A 20841-nucleotide genomic window follows, 5' to 3' on the forward strand; every position below is an offset into this window, starting at 1 on the left:
TTGTTCTAAGTAAGTTTTGGAAAGAAAAAAAAAAGCAGTATTTATATCAAATCACACCCCGCTGTAATACAAGGCATGGTCAGCTGTATAATCAGCTGTCTGTACTCATTTATGAAAATGCATTTCCATTAAAACTCACACTACTCAGCTGTATATAATGTCACTCACTGTCAAAGCAGGACAGAAACATTAAGTTAAAAGCCTTCACTGGCTTTGTAGATGACTGTCAGGAAATGACACAGCTCCATCACAGAGTTTTTGACTCATCAAAAGGCTCCATCATTGCCAATCACACTTTATGAGCAAAGGGACTCACTGTCAGTACTCCATATCTCCACCAGAGGCACTGTTGTCCACCTTTTCATCCCCTTCTACCTTCGTCCTTCAGGCTCCTCGTCTGTCTGTTTCTGTAGCTCCTTAATTGTCATCTGATCGAGACAATCAAGGAGGAGGAGAGAGAAAATAGATAAAGTGAAGTGAGGACTGAAAGCGAGAGCAGCAGACAGAGTAAGACAAACAAGAGGGAGAGAGACAGAGAGGTGAAGTATTTTTGAAGTGGGGAGAATCCAAATCAAGAGTTTGTGGAAAGTCCAGACAAAGTCAGTGGGAAGTTATTCAAGTCACTGACAATTCAAACATTCTCCTTTTTAGATATTTTATTTGGATAATAAATAAATACAGATATTTTGATTATATTGTATGATCTTTGACTACATTGTAATATTTGATTATGTGGTATTTCTGGTGTCTTCATGATTTTGAAATTGAAATACTGACATGTATTTCTAACATGAAAACATGATTAACATTGTTTCATCACCTGGATACTTCATGACTTTTACAAACAAAAGAAAAAATGTGTTTCTCTGTCTGTAAATTACTTTTTGGCAAACAAAAGGAATATATATTTGTTAATTTTTAGGGTACATAACATATAAATCATGAAATATTTGTCTTTTCTGTCACCTTCATCAAATACAATACAATGAGGAAGTAAAAACACAAGGGTTACGTGTGTGTGTGTGTGTGTGTGTGTGTGTGTGTGTGTGTGTGTAAATCAGTATACACTTGATGTGTGTGAACATGGCTAGATAATCGTCCTAGTTAACATACATATGCATGACATGTAAGCACACACACACACACATACTGCACACTCCTCCTACTGAATAAGTCAAAGAGGTTGAAGGTGGTGCGTTTATAATGCATATGTGATGTGTGGCCTACGTTAATGAAAAGATAAGCAGCAGCATTGTTCTTGGTAAAGAGATGCGTGTGTGTATGTGTGTGCATGCGTGTGTTTGGGTGGGTGCAGAGGCGACATGAGCCTCGTTGCACCAGGCATTCATAGGGAGGGATTATGGTTTCAGGGTTTTTGATTGAATTTCATTTAATTAGATTTTTTTTGTTAATTGGGTGTACCCTAATGTTGAACCTTGGATGAGCAATGATTGCAGGATGGTCTGTGTGTAGCAACAGATTTAGGAGGATTTATATCATAAAAAGGCAAAAAAAAGGATTTGAATCTTAAAAGCAACTGAACACCTACTTGTGAAATTTGATTACACATTAACTGAATAATTAATGTTGAAATTGTAATTATTGAAATATTTTACTTTGAGGACCATCTGTCTGAATTTATGTGGTTTCCAGTTGGCAGTTTCAAAGACTTGATTTAAAGTAGTTCGAGGTAACGTTCACAATTTCAGACAGAAAATGTAAATGTCCAGTATTCACATAACATCATTTCCCAGGTTCAATTGCTCATTTAAGGATCTTTCACCAACAAGACCACGCCATTGAAAGGGTATACACAAAATAGTTCATTTGGTTTGACGGTTGGATGAGGGTCGCGTATTGTGAGATCGAAGGTCAAGGGGTGAGATGAAGGGGGTCGAGTGCGAGGGGATGAATGGGGGTCGTGATGGATCTGGAACGTCAAGGAACCCGGGGAGCGAGACTCAGGATGGGGGCACGATGCCTCGATGAGCTTCGGCCGCATCGTCCCACTTGTGTGGTTCCTGTATTGAGAGGACAAACAGGCAAGAAGGGGTCAGGAAACACCTATATAAGTAGACACAGGTGATTGAATTGGGGAGAGAGGTGTGGTTTTGTTTCTGAACCTCAGTTATAATAACTTTATAAAACTTCTAATCCAATCATTCAGGCTATAAAGGGCAAACAATCCGATGAGAGACTGGAAACTCTTCACACTTGAATTTTCAATCTGAATTTGTCACAACGAAAAATAAATATTTTGAAATTGCACAACTTGAAATTAGTTCGAATGTACAGTATTTGGTTTTTAAATTAAATTTCAACTCTTTAATTTTAATGGTATTTAGATTTCACTGAGTATTCAGATGTGGTTCAATTTTAGATTTAGGTATTCAGCTGCTCATAAAACTCAAATTATATTATTATTGTTATTATTATTACTACTATTCCATAGCTACACACCTATTTGTGATGCACAAGCCTGCTCTGAGAATTTGACTGTAAGTTGTTTTGAATATGTTTTGTGTGTTTCATCTGTGAATCCTTAGGTCTGTATCAGAGAGCATATTTCCCTCACTAATGAAGGACACATCTGTTATCTGCATATACCCACAGCAGGGTTAACAGAACAATATGCCCTTAAGCCGAGGCCATGCATATTGTAATCTTTCAATTGCTCATTTACTATATAGTTTCACATGTTTTGTTCAGGCAGAAATGAGCTGATCTCACTGAGGTTTTCCATAAAAACTCCTAAATTAGGCTCTCTGAAACCTCTGCAACCGTCTGATCTCACCCCCCTCATGTTTGCATGAAACACTAATGTACCACCAAAAGAAAAAGAAAAAAATCTGTTGCGACAAAGTGACTGTGTTGTGTCAACATGTGCTGAGATTCCTGTGGAACAGGCGGGTAATAGCTAGCTGCACCGAATAAAGCATCCGCTGGGTTACTTTCCCACACGGTGACAGCCAGAATCTGTACAACTAATGTCTTGTCACTTCCTCTCGCTCCCCGAGTTCCTCTCTCTTGCTGTTTCTTTCTTTCTCTCTTTTTTTGTCATCAATCTTTCTCTCTTTCTTCCTCGCTGCCTCTGCTCATCATTTCACTCCCCCCCCCCCTGAACTCACCACAACACGATTCCCTCAATGAGTCCATCATGTATGGTCCTGGCTATCAGTGTGACCACTCCCTTCCTCTGTATCTCTCAGGATGTGTGAAGGTAGAAGCAAGGCTTGATAAATAGAACTCTGTCGTCTTGCTAGTGATAATAATGCCCAGGTTGAGCTTGACTGACACCAGGTATTTGAGCAGTGCCAAGCAGACATATATATCTCCCTTAGCGGCTTGGTGTGGATGTGTGTGTGTGTGTATGTGTGTGTGTGTGTGGAGACCGTTTTGTATTGGCCTGTATGAAGGACATGCATGGCATCCTTCCTTATCCTCTACTGCTGAGGTCTAGATGTCTTGTTTATGCTGCAGCCAGGCACTGGGAAGCAATTTCAGATGCACACTTGCACGCACACACTCGCAATAGATGACTACACACACACACACACACACACACACACACACACACACACTCACATACAGACACAGTATCTGATTTATTTCAGGCCAGGATTCTTTTCGCAGTAACCTTTTTCATTTCATATCTAGAGCCAGAGCATTAAGTTCATGTGTGGGATGTAGCTGTGCTGCACAGTGTGTTTGTAGCAGGATAACAATTATCATTTTCGAGTTTCTTTTGTTTTATGATTTACACACAGCATTTGTTCATTTTTACATATTCTACCTTATGGAATCTACTCCAGTGGGTAACAGTGCAAATCAGTTTTTCAAGAGGAAAGGTGCCGTAGGAGACTTGGGCACTTATATTTTGTGTGTGTGATTTCTTTCTGTCCAACAGGAGCTAGTGAAACACACTCATGATGCCACAGACAAGAGCAATCTGCGGAAAGCATTGGATGCCATGAAGGTACTTTTTAAAAAAAAAAATAGTTAAGGAACAATATCACTTGTGTATATAAACCCATCAGGGGGGCCAGGATTATAAAAGAATAAGATAAAAGAAGATAATTAAACAATTAATACATTCAGCTATAGATGAAAGGTATTGATAAAACTGAGAGCAAGAATTCCTGCATATTCAGGGAATCTAGACAATACATTTTTACAAAGTAATGTAAATTGAGTTTAGATACAGTTTGATCAGCAATAAATCATGACAGTTTACTCTCAAATGCACCAGTGTTTCCCAACACTGGTGCACACAAGAGCACAGTTCACATTATTGCTGTTCTTACATTTCTGTAAATAATGATTGGTTTGATAAAGCCTCTTTGACTTTGTGCAGAACCTATTGCAACAGAAATTCCCAATAAAATTGGACCAGTTGGATAAGACAGAAGATATACTCATAATGTCTTGCTAAAAAAGTTGATGGATTGCCCCTTTTTATATCATTAAAGACATTTTTTTCCAGCAGCTATTTCAGCTGCATCCAACAATAGAGGTTGCCTTAAAAACTTTACAATTTGAAGAAATACCTGAAACACCAAAACACTACTGAAAAAATCCTTTCCGACATGATTTATTTTGGGGTTTTGTTACATTGAAAAAATGCATTAAATAACGTGCAGTTTATTATTAATCATAATAGCCAGTACCATTAACATTTTTATTAAATTCTCCTTTACTTAATGACATGTTTTCAAGCTGCTATAAAAGCAAGCTGCTAGCATGATCATGGTAGTAAAAAGAGTCTGAAAACACAGCATAAGATATTGCACTTCATTGCAAGTCATTGCATGTTCACAACATTTGACTACACATAAATAAATGAGTCCTCTACTGAATTTATAAGTTCTGCTCATTTTGTAACCCTGAATAGCTTTTCAGTTGAAAGCAGACAGTTCTCATTTTACTCAAATCAAGTTTACTTATATAGCCCAGCAATATATACTGTACATTGTCTTATTGGAGTTTACAGGCCCACATCAGCAGTGGTTATCTACCCAGCTAAAGCTTAAAGAAGAGAAGGAAAAACTGCACAAAAAGAAACAAAATACATAAAGAGCATAAAGGGGAAAAATACTTTAATCTAGTAATCACTGCTGTAGTTCAGCTCCTAGGAATGTGTAACAATTCAAAGACTTTACTGTCTTCTGATTTATTTGCAGGACTTGGCTCAGTATGTCAACGAAGTCAAGAGAGACAACGAGACGTTGCGAGAAATAGACCAGTATCAGAAATCCATCGAAAACCTGGTAAGCCACCTGATTCTTCCAAATATCGAGAGGCTATTCTCAATTTCACAGTGCTCGGGAACACTGTCAGATCACACCCCATCTCTCTCCTCCCACTCCTCTCTAGAATCAGCCTCTGAGTAACTACGGAAGACCCAAAGGTGACGGGGAGGTACGGGTGGCCTCGGTGGACAAACGAGCTAAACAGGACAGGTGAGATGTCAAGTTGGCTTGCTGGTTGACTTAATGACTGACTGCAGCTTCAATAGAGTCGGTGCTGCTAAAGTGCTGCGGTTGGAAAACTGCCAGAGTATGTATTACTCCAAGCCAAAGTGCTGTTTGAAACTAAACCTGTGTGTCCCGTAGGTCAAGAACACAATAACGTGAACTTCCTTAAGGGTAAAGGCTCTTAAATTTCATTTCAAGGAAGCTCAATAGATGAATAAGCCCTCATGTGGAAAGAGTTCCTCAATGATATTACAGTTGAGTTAGTGTTGGTTTGTTAAATGTCGCAACATCATCACAGCATCAGCGTTTAGCAGATGTAGAGATTAATAATGTGCAAGTTCACCAGCATAACAACCAGTATTTTAGCATCAGCTTAAACTAAAAAAATGGATGTGTCAAGTATCATGTTATCTCATTTTAAAGCTACAGTGTGCAACTTTTCCACCAGACAGAAGGTGCATTGTTAGTTTTAGGTTTATACTCATCCAATACTTGTCACCCACCTTGATGAGCTGTCTACTGCATCTGAAAACAACAGCTAGTTTGAGGCTGAGGCAATCCACATCTCAAAAAGAGATATCAATTCTGTGACTGTGAATTCGCTTTTTCTGTTCTTTCACACTAAGAATGCCCCCCAGAAAATTGTTTAGGTATGACCACACAGAGTTTCACACAAACACAGGCTGATAATGTAAAATAAATCATATGTATTTTCTGATATTATCATGCCAGAAATGTTGCCTATTATAGCTTTAAATTACAGGACGCACCTCAAATAATGTCAATTTTTTTTTACCACAGACACATCTTCCTGTTCGATGCTGCGGTGATCGTTTGTAAGCGTCGAGGAGACAACTATGAGATGAAAGAAGTGATCGACCTGCACCTCTTCAAGATCACAAACAACCCCACGTCGGACAAAGAGAACCGAAAGGTCTGCACACACACACGGATATGGTTCCTGTTAGGACACAGCCCTGCTTAATTGTTGCCGTTTACATTTTGGAGGGAAACACAGTATCAGTGGTGACATCATCCTCCATGATGCTGTCAGTAGACTTTTCTCCCCCACTGCAGACATTGTGACTCAAAAGTGTAACTAATAACATTAATGATGGCTCTGTTTCCTGGGTGACTGAGAGTATTCATAGACACGGCTGTGTTATATTTAGCTGCATCAGGAAGCCATGCTGGTGATCCAGCATGCACTGGCAACTGTAAATGGCCTGTAGCCACTACTAATCGTATTAGTTACACCTGTCTTTCACAAGTCTACAAAGGTCTACTTTTTGAATGTTTGAACGATCTACAACGTTTCTTACACACATAATCAGTGTTTTTAACATGTTATGATGTTTAAGTAGTGAAAGTCAGGCAGAGAAATCACACATTCAGGGAACAATGTGTTTTTACAGATCACTGAATTTTATAAATGTATCACAAAAACAGACTCCATCAAAAAAACACTAGTCAGACAAAAAAATACAATTTTGGGTCATGGAGGTGTTTTCTGATTTGGTTAATGAAAGCAATGGAAAATGCATATTGTTTTAGATCACGATGATATGGATCCCCCTGGACTACACATGTGTGGGTCTTCAGGTTTCTGGCTCTCACCTTGGAAAAGATATTGGCACATCTTTTAGCTTTTTTTTTCCTTTTCTGTTTTTGACAGCAACGCATCTCTTTGTGAACAATTTCCCTTTCTGTTCCAAGAAACTTAATTCCACTTTTGGCAAAGAAACACTGATGATGTTTTACCTCAGTCACGTAGAAATATTAGCCTCAATTGAATCGTTTGAAGTCAAAAAGAAAAATAACAGGTAGCTCTTTTCTCTGCCAGGCTTGTAGACCATATATTTAAATGTTTTCTTCTTTATTGTGCTGCACACAGAAAAAGAGAGCTTTCAACAATGAAAACATGGGCCTTGAATTTTAATCCACTGAAAAAAAAACCCCAAGTAATTCTTAAAATCTGTGATTATTCACTGAGCTGACAGCCAAATAATTAGTCTCAACATTTCTTAGTCCAGATACGTCACAGCAGAGAGGAACTTGTGATTCACACTTCTAATGTTGTAATTTGAACCTATAATAAGGATGCTTGTAATTCTCAGGTCTGACTGGTTGACTCACTTTGAATCCACTCTGATTCAATCCATTTGAATATCACTTGCTAAAAAAGAAAGTGTGTTTTTAACATTTCATTTAATTTGATGGTGTTTTATCACCATTTTCAAAAAGAAATAACCCTCTTTAGGCTGTGATTTACAGTGATTTTATAACAGCTAAAATAGCTTTTAATGACATTTGAGTCAGTGAGTTAATCTCACCCGGGGCTGCATGCCAAAACAATGTAGCCAGTATATACAGTATGTATCAGGCCTTGCTCTCTACTTGCACTGTTTCACTTTTGCTGCCATGCAGTGCATGTAATAGTTATGAAATAATAACAGAACTTACTTATTAACATGCTGTAAAATGAAAAGAACAAAACAAGCATCTCACATAACAACCAATCAGCTATAATGGAGGGAAGTCTTGCACTGTTGAGTTCATTATTGCCTCTTTATGACTGAGTCAGCAAAGCACAGAAATCATGTTGGACTCCTGACAAACCAATTAACGCTACTTCAGCATAATGAGGCACCATAACAATTTATCAGATAAATGTAGGTTTGTAAAATTGAGGAAAAAAATTGAGATAACTTGCCTCTTGTTGATATTTTATGAGCACCCTGTAACAACCTTTACACCCACTGCTGCCTTCCATGCTCTTGAGTCCTGTATTTGTTGCTAAAATGAACTACATGCAAAACACTTTTCCAGCTCAAAACACAAACAACTAAATAATCAACTGAAAAGAGTCTTAAATAATTTGGTACATGCTTGTTTCAGAACATGTTTTACATTGTCTTGTTCATTTAGCAGCATAATGCTGAAACAGTGTCAGACTGGAACAGTCTGCCTCCTCCCAGATGGTGTTATCATTAAACCTCGCTTTGGGCCTGACTACACACATACACACACGCACTGAATACTAAGTGCCAAGTGGTGAAAAATATTGCCAATCATAATGAGGAATGATATCTAAGGCGTGCCAGGAAACAATTATTTGAGTAATCATGATGTTGTAAATAGCAGACATTAGTGGGTTTAGACCCATATGGGCTCGTATAGTTATTTTTTTTATGAAAGTTGCAGCTACCACAGTGTTGTTCACCTCTGACATGATGGACATGATGCGATTTGTTTGATTGCATATTTATCATGGAAATGCTAAAGACGACACTGGCTGTCTGAGGGAAGCAGCAATAAAAACGCTCATCATAGAAGCAAAATGATCATTTGCATGCAAGTCAAAACCTAATATACTTCAAGCCTAATTGTTTCGAAAATGATGGACATAGACACCACCACTGGACTGAAGCCATTGTTAAAAAAAATCTAATGATGATTAATAATGTGCAAGGTATCACTCCTACTGTCCCACCCACAGATACTTGTTACCAGGCTCTTTTAGCATCTTTCAGCTCATTGTTTTGGTTTTCTGGCCTGCAACTTTTACGTTTTTCTACACACTCGCTGCTCTCATATCATAATTTTCAGCAAAAAAAGCTCTGATAAACACACTTTACACTATCTGCCCAGCATCAAAGAGCAGAAACACAAAGTTAGCAACCAGCTGGTGAACATAATGTAGCATTTAGCAGCTAAAGAGAGATATTTTTCTCAGAAGTTATTGGAGACTAAGAATAGAACTAAAAGGAGAGTGAATATTAGACTTAAATTCATCAGGTGGTCAGAAACATGAGTCCGAATGAGTAACAACTTAAAATGCAGGTTTCAATCCTGCACGTTGACCCACACAGTGGAAGACATAAACATGGGTCAGATTAAAGGATATTGTAGGAAGATCAACACAAAAAAAATCCTTTACATTAAAAGTCTGCATGTGTTCCAGTGATCACTCAAGCAAAAAAAGAGACAAACTGACAGAAAGACAAACACCTCCTCCTTCTTCTCTTTACAAATTGGTAGCTAGACGATATTTTTGCTGATGTCCACTGGGAATGCCTCTGTAGAGCGCTCCTTTTCTCTTTTCTTACAATGGAAGCTCACAGCGCTGTCAGGGAAGCGCCGCCGTGCTTCCCTGACAGCGCTGTGAGCTTGGCTTGTTTTTAGCCTTCAGAGCCGAGCGCTAGAATTTCAAAACCACAACTAGGAGTCATAAAAAGTACATCTGTTTAGTGATTCTATCTAAAAACAGAGACATGTGTTGACACAGAGGCTAATAGACTAATATTTTTCCTTTCAAGTGCGTAATGGTAGCTGATTACAGGCCCACTCGCTTCTTGGGTCTGTGCATGTTGTCTGATGCCCAGCAGTTATATGGCAAAGCTACCTCACATTCCTCTTCTCCTTCATGCTCTTCCTCTCTGTTTTGTCTCTGTCTGTCAGTTCTGCCGCCCTCCAACCCTTCAGCCTTTGTGTTTGCTCTCCCCGAGGCATCCCTCTTTCATTTTGCATCTCTTTGCCTCCATCTGTCTCCCTGCATCCTGTCTCATTCAGCTCCTGCCCCCTCCTGCTCTGTTTTGCCTTTCACACAAACCCACAATTTATTTATTTGCCATTATTTTCTGTCTCAAATGTGTGTTTTTCTTTTTTTTTGCCGTTGCAGTGGTCCCACGGATTCTACCTCACTCACAACCAGGGCCAGAGCGGCTTTGAATTCTTCTTCAAGACCAAAGAGCTGAAAAAGAAGTGGCTGGAGCAGTTTGGCATGGCCATGTGAGTGTGTATTGTCTCTTGAGTGTTCATGCATGACATTGTGATAAGAGTGTGTGTCTCTTTGTTGCAGCTGCATTTTGTCAAAGCATAAAAACACATGCTGTCTGTCCTGTTCTTCAAGTTAGGCCGCTTGATGATTTATGAGGGACACGACACTGAGACACAACGATTAGCAGGTCGTAAGAAACACAATAACTTAAAAAAAAAAAAACCTGTCTGAAAAAGCGCAAGGCAACATAAAAACTCTATAGCAATGTCACAATAGCCAAAATTTGAAGTCTCCTGAGTCCAGTATCGTATTTTATGGACGTTCAGGACTTACTCACAGAACACAACTGGTTAAATTTCATTTTAGCATCAGGTGTGTGTAGTAAAACTCAAATCAACCTGTCCACATCCTGAATTAGATCCAAATTCACCTAAACTGACTGACAAACTGGTGCCAAGAGTGATAAATGGAGCTGCAGTATTTCACTTGCAAAGCCGAGAAGGATGAATAAACGACTAACTGTCCTAGAGATACTCTACCGACCACCCTGCTTCTCACAGCGCATAAAGAATCAGACAAGACTGTGTAAACTGAAATACTTTTATCCAGTTTAAAAAGCAGAAAAGAAGGCATTTTGTACCAAAGGAAGGTTTGTGAAGATCTTGCTGAGCGGGGAGGGGGGCAAGAGTAGGGCAGGAATCAATGCCCTCATTTTAAACCATGAAATAAAACTGCTTCAATGTAATTAGAATCACTTTGTTCATCAAGACCAAGAAGTGAAGGATTTTGTCTGATTATGTAGGCACAGAGAGATATTTTTCTTTGCTTTTTTTGGGCCTCAAACTGCTGATACAGTATAGTTTTACTAAAATTAAAGGTGCACTCCACCCATTTTTACACATCAAAGTCAGCTTATAAAAAGTGTTGCATAATGTCTTCTGTTGCCCTGGAGGAGCCTTGTACGTCTGAAGGAATAACCCTGATGATGTAATCAAGTTAATACTTGATTGGGCTTGGAGACACATTTATAACAGAATGTCTGTGTTATTAATCTGAAGGTGTGGCAGATCTAAAAAAAGATGCTATCAACTTTAATTATGGGAAATGTCGCCATGTATTTTTGGAGTTTGGCCCATTCAAATTGTGGACATCTTGGCCTCTGCTGTTTCAGTTTTGACTATTCCACCAGTTGGTTAACCACCAATTAGCTAAGAGCAGTGAGCCTTTCAAGCAGGTACAATTATAGTGAAAATATAGAAATAACAACGGATAAAAAAGAACAGAGAAAAATGAAAAGAAACATCTGTGAAATAGCATTTTCAAGCAACAAAGGAAATCATCAGGCCTTAACAGGAAGTGAAGATGAGGATTAGGAAGATGAAGCGTGATGTGATGTGAGGCTGAGAAAACAGGGGCCTTGCTTGATTAACTTTTGGGGCTGAATTAACGAGCTGCGAGAATAGCGAGGCGCTACGAGCCAATCACATGCTCCCTTGCGATGCTTAATAGCTGATCTGTGAACAGTTGTTTCCTCACATGCTGCCTTTATTTCCAAGCCACCCACTGTTTGCTGCTTGACTAAGCCTCAGCAGCCACGAGGGGTAGGTAGAGACACTGCTCTGCATACAGAGAGCGAGAAATCCAAGCTCAAGAACAAAAGATGAACTGTTGCAGGGAGGGAAGACTTCATCCTTGGAAGTGCAGAAGAAGACTTTAAATTAAGTCATATTGTATTTCTGAGCTTTCTGACTTTTAAAGTTTGGACAGCTTTTAAAGCTTTCAGCACACATAGAAGTAGTGGAGCTGTAACAAGCCTCTAACGTCAGTGAAAAAGGAAACAGAGGTTTTTTTTGGAGGGTTTTGAGGTCCAGTGCTCAACATATTCACTATTCATTTATGGTCAAACAGTCACCCATCATAAAAAAAGAGGATCCTCTATCCTGTCAGTGGTTTGCAATTTCTAGTTGACAACAATCTAAAAAGCTGACATATTGGCTGACCCCATTACAGAGGAGAAGACACCATTGAAGTTCTTCTTTGATGCTTTCTTCCATCTCAGTGCTATTTGTTTTCCCGAGAGCATGTTGTACAGTAACCCTTCAGTTTGACTAATTTGAATTTCAGAAATAGCATGCACATATGAGCATATTAAGCAAACATCTTAGGTAACAATGTCTTTATATGTAGCTATTATAAAACTGAAAACAAAGAAAGACCTCTTAAATTTGAAATAAACAGACCTTTGTGCTACAGGCAAACTTGGGTAAATTCTCTTTCTCTCCATGTCCCAAGGGGCCAAGACCACTTCTGTGTTCACTTCAAGCAGACCTTGCCTGTCTTCTTGTAATTCTCTCCTTCCCACTTCAAAGAACCATATCAGTGAAATGTTTCAGTAGCAATGGAAGAGTTTGTTGCCTGCAATTATAAGTGATTTTTTTTTTGTTTTTTGTTTTTTTTTGCTTTGAAATTGACGTTTCATCAAAGAGAAAAGCTGTTACAGAAGGCAAATTGGCAACATTCACTCATATTCATTCATTAATTTGGACTCTTCTGTAATTTGCAGAACAACCTACAGTGGCAGTCAGTGTTTATTATGCAGTTTATTCCAACTCATTGTCTGAAGATGCAGGCAGAAAACTGCCTTGCATTGTTTTTGATAAAATATGTCAGACATCATGGCTCAGGCCCACCTGAACACAAGATATTAGAGATGCAAATAGTATAAAGGCACTATGCTGATGCAATTGTACCATCCCCCATGATGCCGTTACATGCTCAAAAACGTGTTAATAATTGTTTACTACATACAGTACAGTTTATGGATCCATCAGTGGCTATAGTATATATGATCGAGGGGACATCAGATTATGTTTTTTGATATTTGACCTAAAGGCTCCACTTTTGGAGCATCATCATTTTTTAAAATTCCATAGCTCATCAGTACCCTTTCACTGCAGTAAGTCAGGCTGACACAGGAACAGTGAACAATCGTTTGACCTATTTCAAAATGATATTTGTTACGAGGCAGTGCAGGTATATTCAATTTTAAAGATGCTCCGACTCTTAATATTTCAGAGTCAGCTGCCTAACAGCTGACACTGCATTTTTAAATGCATTATCCTTTTGAAATGTGTGTTTATTGTTTTTCCTCTGGGTTTGATTTTCTGACATAAGAATTCATGAAAGCAATTTTTGCAGCTTGAGCTCAAATCTTCTTGATGTCAGACAAAATTCATAGTGAGGGGAGTTTTCAGAAAATTCCTTGCTTAAACTGCATTACCATGTGATAACTTAAAGCCTGTTACTGTAATAGACTTATTATCTCAATTAAGTTTCAGTCCCTGGTTGTTTTTTTAACATGCCACTACTGTAGTTAGGAAATCAATCCAAAAAGTTATGCCTTTGAAAATGGTCAAAAGTGATGTCTGCAAAAATGATATGTACAATTTGTAATCAATATGCTGAGATATGCAAAACCAATAGTTTACAGTCAACTTGGAATGTGGTGTTATTGCCCAAGTTAGAGTGGAGGTTGATATGTTTACCTTATTTTCTTGGATCTTCTTCATTTATTGTAAAGTTACAGAGATATTTAAATATCTAAAATGACTAACTTGTGTACCCTGACCTGAAAAATGTAATAGCTCTGATGTATGTTGTATGTTATGTCTTATTTAGATCCAACATTCGTCCTGAGAATGCAACTAACAACCACCATGAGTTTCATATGTACACCTTCGACAGAATCACCTCCTGCAATTCTTGCCAAATGCTACTGAGGTAAGAGGCCAATTATTATTCACACACACTCACACACACACACACACACACACACACACACACAAAACACTCTTCAAGGGTATCGTCAAACATAAAGACTGAGGACTAGACGCGGACCCTTTCCCTTCAAACAACTGTCATGACTCCTTTGAAAGACCTCCACTCCTCCTGTTCCTCTCCACCGTACCCTGACAATCTATTCGTCACCTTCCCTTCGCTCCCCTCTTCCTCTGCACATGTGCCTTAGTTACACAAAGTTTCTTTTGAATTTGCTGAATGGTATCGGCACCCAGAGGACTGTGCCTCATGGTCTTTCTCGCAGCGGGGACGACTGAGTGGTTTCACCTACCGAGGACGGTGAAGAAAAATGTCTGTCACACTTCAGCACTTCCTCAAGGCAACGGATGAGGAAAGGGGACAAGATTACTGCACTGTGAATATACAGAGACGGGCGCTGAAACATTTTCTGAAGATAAAATATGAGAAAACAAGAATCAAGCAAGGAAGGTCTCATGAAACACCTGAAGTGAAGCTTTTATAATAATAATTCAAACAGATATAAAACGTCTGATGAGTCCAATGTTCATCTGTGATTTTAAGATGTATATAACTTAACGTTAAAGTAAAATCGTATGTGATCTCATAAGAATGGTGAAGCTCTGTGTCCTGATTGGTTTAAATGGTTTAAACACACAGTTTCTGACTCCTTTCCACAACACACACACACACACCTCTAAGCTGCACAAAAAAAACAGCGTACCTCCATGTTAACTCCATGCTAGGTTTCACAAAGAGGTTAAACAGTCAATTAGCTAGAGAGCTGAGCAAAGCAGCCTCTACTTTCATGTCATTTTAATAAGGGCCTGCAAGATGGTTATGTAAATGAGAGCAGAAATACACACTGCCGCTTCATCCTCCGCATGCGTATGTGCATGCATCTTTAATGCCAAGGTATTCCACAGAATTTCAGTGTCTTCTTTACAGTATTTATTAGATATGAGTATATGCATTAAAAGCTGAAGTGTGACACTGCACCTTTAATTTAGAGAAATCTACTTAAGTTTATAAACTGCTATTCCTTCTAAAACGTCAGAAAATTTGACAAACAGCTTGGATCTGTGCTTTCCTTTAAGCATTACAGTCATTTTTTTCTATTCTTTGCACTGATCTACTCTACTATTGTGTGTGTACTATAAAACAATCCATGTGATGAATTTTCTTTTTCATCTGTCTGCAGGGGCGTCTTTAACCAGGGCTACCTGTGCGCCAAGTGTGGTCTAGGTGCTCATAAAGAATGCCTGGGCCGCTTGGGTTGCTGTGGAAAAACAGGTAACACACCACTGCTGCACGCACGCACACACACACACATATAAAACCCAATTTAAAGTTATCACCGTCATTCACTTCATGCACAACGTCATATTAGTCACATCTATCCGCAACGATTCTGTTCCTGAACAAAATGTTTTCGAGAGAGACATTAAATCTAATTATAAAAGCACAACTGCACTTTTATAGTAGTTTAATGACAGATGACGCATGATGGCGCATAAAACCCGATATACGAGTGTCTCATGTGACTAATTATAGGTACGCGTGACATTTGTTGCGCTGTGATTTTAAAAAAGCAACACGGTGACATTGTGATCAAAGTTTTGCCAGGTGGAATTGTGGGAATTTGGGTTTGCTCTGAAATAAATAAAACTTTAAACATGCTCTTATTTCTACCAACCAAGGTCATCCAAGTATTCGATCAGTATTTCTTATATTCATTCAACAGCTCCCCCGCTTCCCTGGGTGGTTTTGACACTTCAGAGCACCAAAAAAAGACAATGTCACTGCGTATCATTGTAGCGCTCCCCAAAGCTTAATAGTAGTTTTACTGAGAAGTCGTAAGAAACTCCAGACTTTTTTATTATGCCCCTGTTGTGTATCTGTCACTCAGCTCCCTGTGCAGGAACACTGACAGCTCTGAGAGAAATGGAGGGAAAACTTTAGACGTGGAATGAAAAGAAGGCCTTCAAAAACCAGCTTAGCATGTCCTCTGCTTGTGTGAGTGTGTGTGTGTGTATGTGTGAGTGTGTGTGTGTGAGAGAGAGGGAGAGAGAGAGATAGCGAAGAGGTGGAAGAACTAAATTCACAGTTTTTATTTGTGGAAGCTCTTTTTAGGTCTTGAAAGTGCATGCACCAAAACTCTGCACAGTGTTTTTACAGCCAAGAAAGCATGCAAAGTTTCACTGTTACAATGCAAACACACTGTAATAGTATTGTTGTGTGTCGCAATCGTGTATGTGTGTGTGTGTGTGTTCGTATTCCCTGTGGCAAGCTGCCAGCTCCTGTTGGACCGGGCATCTGTCATGATGCTATCAGGTCGCAGAGGCAATAACACCACTGCCAGGCCCACCTGGGCACAGTGTGTACCTGAGTAGATTTGGGCGACACCAGCGGCGGGAGAGAGCAGAGCTGTGATGACTGGGATGTCGGCTTGAATTCCCCCTCTCATTACTCCACACAGTATTCACCCTGTGCTGCAACAGGAATATATGCAGGGGTGAGGACCACTACTTAAGTAACTTACTTAAGTAAAAGTATTTCCAAGAAGTCTGAAACTTTACTTAGAGGAAAACTCGCTGAAGTGCAAGTACATAAATAGCTACTTGTTTACTTCCTCCTAGTTCTGTGGTTCATCAAATCAGGGTTTTTAATTTTCAAAATCTTTGTCGCACCACTTTTTACTAACACTACAATGCACGCAGGGCTACACCACATGAACAAACACACAATCACTGCATCATTGTAAAGGGGTATGTACTAGTCTGAGTGTGTGTGTGTGTGTGAGAGATAAGCCATTGTTTACCTGCATTTGTCTCTGTTATCAGCTCACTAGCCGTGTGTTTGAGTAACAGGTCAAAGTTCACTTGAGGAACAACAGGCTACCTGTGAGAAGTGTGTGTGTGTGCATTTGTGCGTACAGGTACTGTAGGTACTGAGCATATATTTGTGGGCTTTCTGCCCACTAGTGCGTGTGTGTGAGCGTGGAGGTATGCGAGTGTTTATGCAAGTGTTCTGCTTTTACAGGTACAGGAGTATGTGTGTGCACAGGTGTGTGTATGTGTGTGTCAAGGGGGTGTAACCTGTTCCTCAGGGAGCCAATGAAAGAAACTGGTGGAGCAAAAACCACAGGTCTGCCCCCCCACCCACCCCCCACCCCCCTCCCTCACCACCCCCCCTGCCTTGTTACCTCCTCTATCCCGGCTGTCAGGTAGTGGCAGCGCAGCAAAACAAAGTGAACCACGGTCAGACACGAGCGTCTGCCTTCTCCACTAATGAGGGAGTGTTGCCTTGTACCGACGAGTGTGTGCAAGTGTTTGCGTGCACCCGCTAACCCGTCATTCACTATGCCTGTTCTCAAACTTCTTTCAGATCCCGGCTCCGTCAGAACTCAGGTGAGCTGCCGCTTTGTGTGTGTATGTGTATGTGTGTCCGTGTTGATGTGTATACTGTCTGCTGTTTGCCTCTTCTCCAAAGCTTTGCTGCACTTTGAAGACTGCTCTCTCCTGCAGCTATTTGCCAAGGAGACTCCAATTGACTTTACTTGCTGCAGCCTACCTGATGGCAGAAACGAGAATGTTTTTTGCAGATTTACCTCTGAGTTGTCTGCTGTCTCTGAAACGTCATTATCCCCAAACAGGAAAACAGATTGGGGTCTCTACAATATACTTAAGTAGTATGCCAATATACAGTACAGTATGTGTCTGTTATTGGTCATTTATCGGAACTGCACTATGTTAGTAAATCATTGCCCTACTGGTGTCAGGTACTGTATAGTACAGTAGCTACTTGGAAGTGTTTTTTGTGCACAGAAAGCGCTTAACACAAAATGCAAAATCCAAACTTTCTCTAGAATGACATATACTGCAGCCTTTAGCTAACCAGCTGCCCTGATACCATGCACTTCCACAAATATGCATCAATGCAGCAAGTTCTATTGCTAATATTATTAGTTGAAGCAGTAATAATAGCAATTGTATTATTTTGGGTGCCAAACCTGTAGATTGTCCCATTGGCTTCATGCATTTTTGTCAGAGACACTAAATCCTTGTCATTTATTGCAATGATTTGGGCATCATTAAAGAATAAATTGTCATCTGCAAAAATATCTGTATTTGCCAATAAAAGTCACACCAGTTTCGCTCTATATTCAACGCTGCTCTCTGCAACTTTAAAATATTTCTGCTGCAGAAGGACCGCACAGCAGTTTGCCTGCGGTGTCAGTGCATGCGATATGGGTTTTAATATGTTGTATGTAGTGTCGTCCATGCCAGTCTCACTGCATGTGGCCTGTGTGAGGAAGATAGCAGAGCTTGGTTAAAATATTAATTCTGTGTGCAGCAGTAGGTGAGTATATTCATAGCACAAGGGTTGTGTGTCTGAAAGTATTCATCTCACTGCAATATGGGTCAAGCTAATTGATTTAGTATATTATACACTATTAGAAGGGGATGTAGGTTGCACTGACTTTGGATTCATTAGTGTGTTTAAGATATACACTTTCATTAGTGATAGAGAAACTAGTGAATTAACTTTTGTCAGATGAGAAATTTTTTTTTAAAAAGACCCCCGTGTCTTTGTGCATTTGTGATCATGCATGCCTGTGCCTGTGTCTGACTATCCCTGTGTATTTTTTCAGTGCAAAGATCGAGATTCAGGTGAGAAATTCAAAACACAACACTACACCAGACATCCTCCCACCTCCCACACAACCCTCTTCTCCTCCTCTACAGTCTGTTTTCTCTCACTGGAGATGTTTATGTGCATAGAGACTACTGTTCCTAATTCAATTTACCTGGTTTTGGCATGTAACCCAGAAAATATGAGATGCACCAATACTGTACGTCAGCATGCTAAAAATATCATTTGACATCTGGTTTTAAAAGCAACATTGACGTCGGTGGATCATTGTTTTTCCTGGTCAGTTGGGGAATTTTGTGATATTTTTTTCTAGAAGATTGTCAACACAACTGCCAAACTGACAATAGAGTATACTTATAAAGATTCTTGAAAAAAGTAAAGCATAAACATTAAGAATTTCTATATTGCCGCCTTTTACATATTGTAGTAGGATTAATATTAAAGTAAGGTTGATTTACATATGAAGAAGATCAACCAGGAAGAATGATGTACATTGCTGTACAGGTTGTTTGTCAGGATTGCTAGTAGATGAATTGCTACCAGCATCATATTTTTTTTGAGGTATCAGGTGTAACCTTGCTTCACCAAAGAGGAAGGTGTAGACGGTTAACTGGTTTTATCATTGCAGCAGAGACTCAATTACAGACTATGAAAGGCTCATGTAAACAGTTTAACCTGAATAAAACCAAAATCAAAGTGCATAAAATAGCTATTCTGGGTTTGTACAGTAAACGTAGCCATTATATTTCTGCCTCTTTCTGCTCTGTTGCTTTCTGTCTTTCAATCTTTCTCCATGAGAATATGACTAACATACTGCATCCTTTCTAATTGTGTGTGTGCGTGTGTGTTTGTGTGTGTGTGTGTGTGTGTGTGTGCATACACTACACTGAGCGCCTTTAATCTCTCATAAACCTGGCTTCAGCACTCATTTTTCCACCCCTCCATCCATTATGCTGCAGAAAATCATTTCTGACTGAAGACGCATTAAAATCAATAGGCATTTGATTGCCCCAGCCCTTGGCGTTTCGTAATATTTCGATGCTGCTCTCTTTGTCTGTTTTCAAAGGTGCACTAACACGTGGCTTGTCCTTGTGTGGATAGGAATGCAATTCATGCCCCCAAGACTCAATTCTCCATGGCCCTGCGTCTTTAGAAGTGCTATTCAGGCAAGCTAGCACATGTCAGGCTGCCAGACTCAGTGCTACAGCGCTGGAACAGAAACAAGGCAGATGTATTGTAGATCTATTAGCTTTCAATACAATGTTGTTGGTTTCTCTTTTATTTGGCTTTATCTTTTCCCTTTTTCCATGCTCTCACTTGAATTTTTTTTCTCTTATTTGTGTTCCTGTACAACACTATCGCCACACAATTCAGAGAAAGATTTGCACAATACGTTTCATTGTACTGTTCATTTGTTTGGCATGGGTGGGTACTTCATAACAGAGGTATTATAATTCAATTTCATTGATTTCTTGGTGGACAATAGAATCAAAGTTGGCCATTGTTCAAAATAAAATAGTGCTGACACGTCATTCTGGCAAAGTGTGCAGAAAGTGTGGCTACTATCAGCACGAATGCTGCAAAATAAATGGGGGCAAATGGCATCAGGCATCTCTAAAGACAAAGCTTTGCTCATACATTACATACTGAAAAACAACAAAATGATTCCCATAATTCTTTGTTTTAAATATGATTAGGACTAGTCTAATTGTTTATAACTTTGGTTTCATTTTCTTTAGAAATTCCCTCCATGCAGCCACAATATGGTGTGCAGCAGTAAACACACACTGAGACTCAGTCCTGCTTTATCTAAAAGCTTGACCAGCCGTGCACCAGAGTTCACCGCTGCTTATCTGTACTGTGATAATGAAAACTGATTTGCAAGGGCAGTACACTGACAAGAGGTGTATTTGTATGTGTGTACACATGTATACTCCCTCTCATTACCACCTGTAATGGGGCCATGAATAGTTTAGTAGAACAAAGATGCAGCTTTAGAATGACAAACATGTCCCTTTACACCTGAGGTCACACACACATAGACTTTTACAAATGGAGCCAGGCATTCATGATTGAAGGAATCAAGTCGAAGAAATCTTGGAGATGGGTTGGGAC

At 39.5% G+C, this 20841-nt stretch overlaps 1 protein-coding gene across 1 annotated transcript in view; it reads left to right on the forward strand.

The window, feature by feature from the left end:
• The window catches only part of LOC137172914 (guanine nucleotide exchange factor VAV3-like), a 94192-nt gene that overhangs the window by 51092 nt on the left and 22259 nt on the right, over positions 1-20841 (forward strand). Inside the window, exons 11-19 of the mRNA XM_067577531.1 lie at positions 3908-3976; positions 5181-5267; positions 5374-5459; positions 6276-6408; positions 10156-10265; positions 13933-14034; positions 15272-15363; positions 17458-17480; positions 18725-18743. Coding sequence (XP_067433632.1) covers positions 3908-3976; positions 5181-5267; positions 5374-5459; positions 6276-6408; positions 10156-10265; positions 13933-14034; positions 15272-15363; positions 17458-17480; positions 18725-18743 — 721 coding nt within the window. The remainder of the gene's footprint in view (positions 1-3907; positions 3977-5180; positions 5268-5373; positions 5460-6275; positions 6409-10155; positions 10266-13932; positions 14035-15271; positions 15364-17457; positions 17481-18724; positions 18744-20841) is intronic.

Source organism: Thunnus thynnus, chromosome 21 (assembly GCF_963924715.1).
Source record: "Thunnus thynnus chromosome 21, fThuThy2.1, whole genome shotgun sequence".
In the NCBI taxonomy this organism is placed as follows: Eukaryota; Metazoa; Chordata; class Actinopteri; order Scombriformes; family Scombridae; genus Thunnus; species Thunnus thynnus.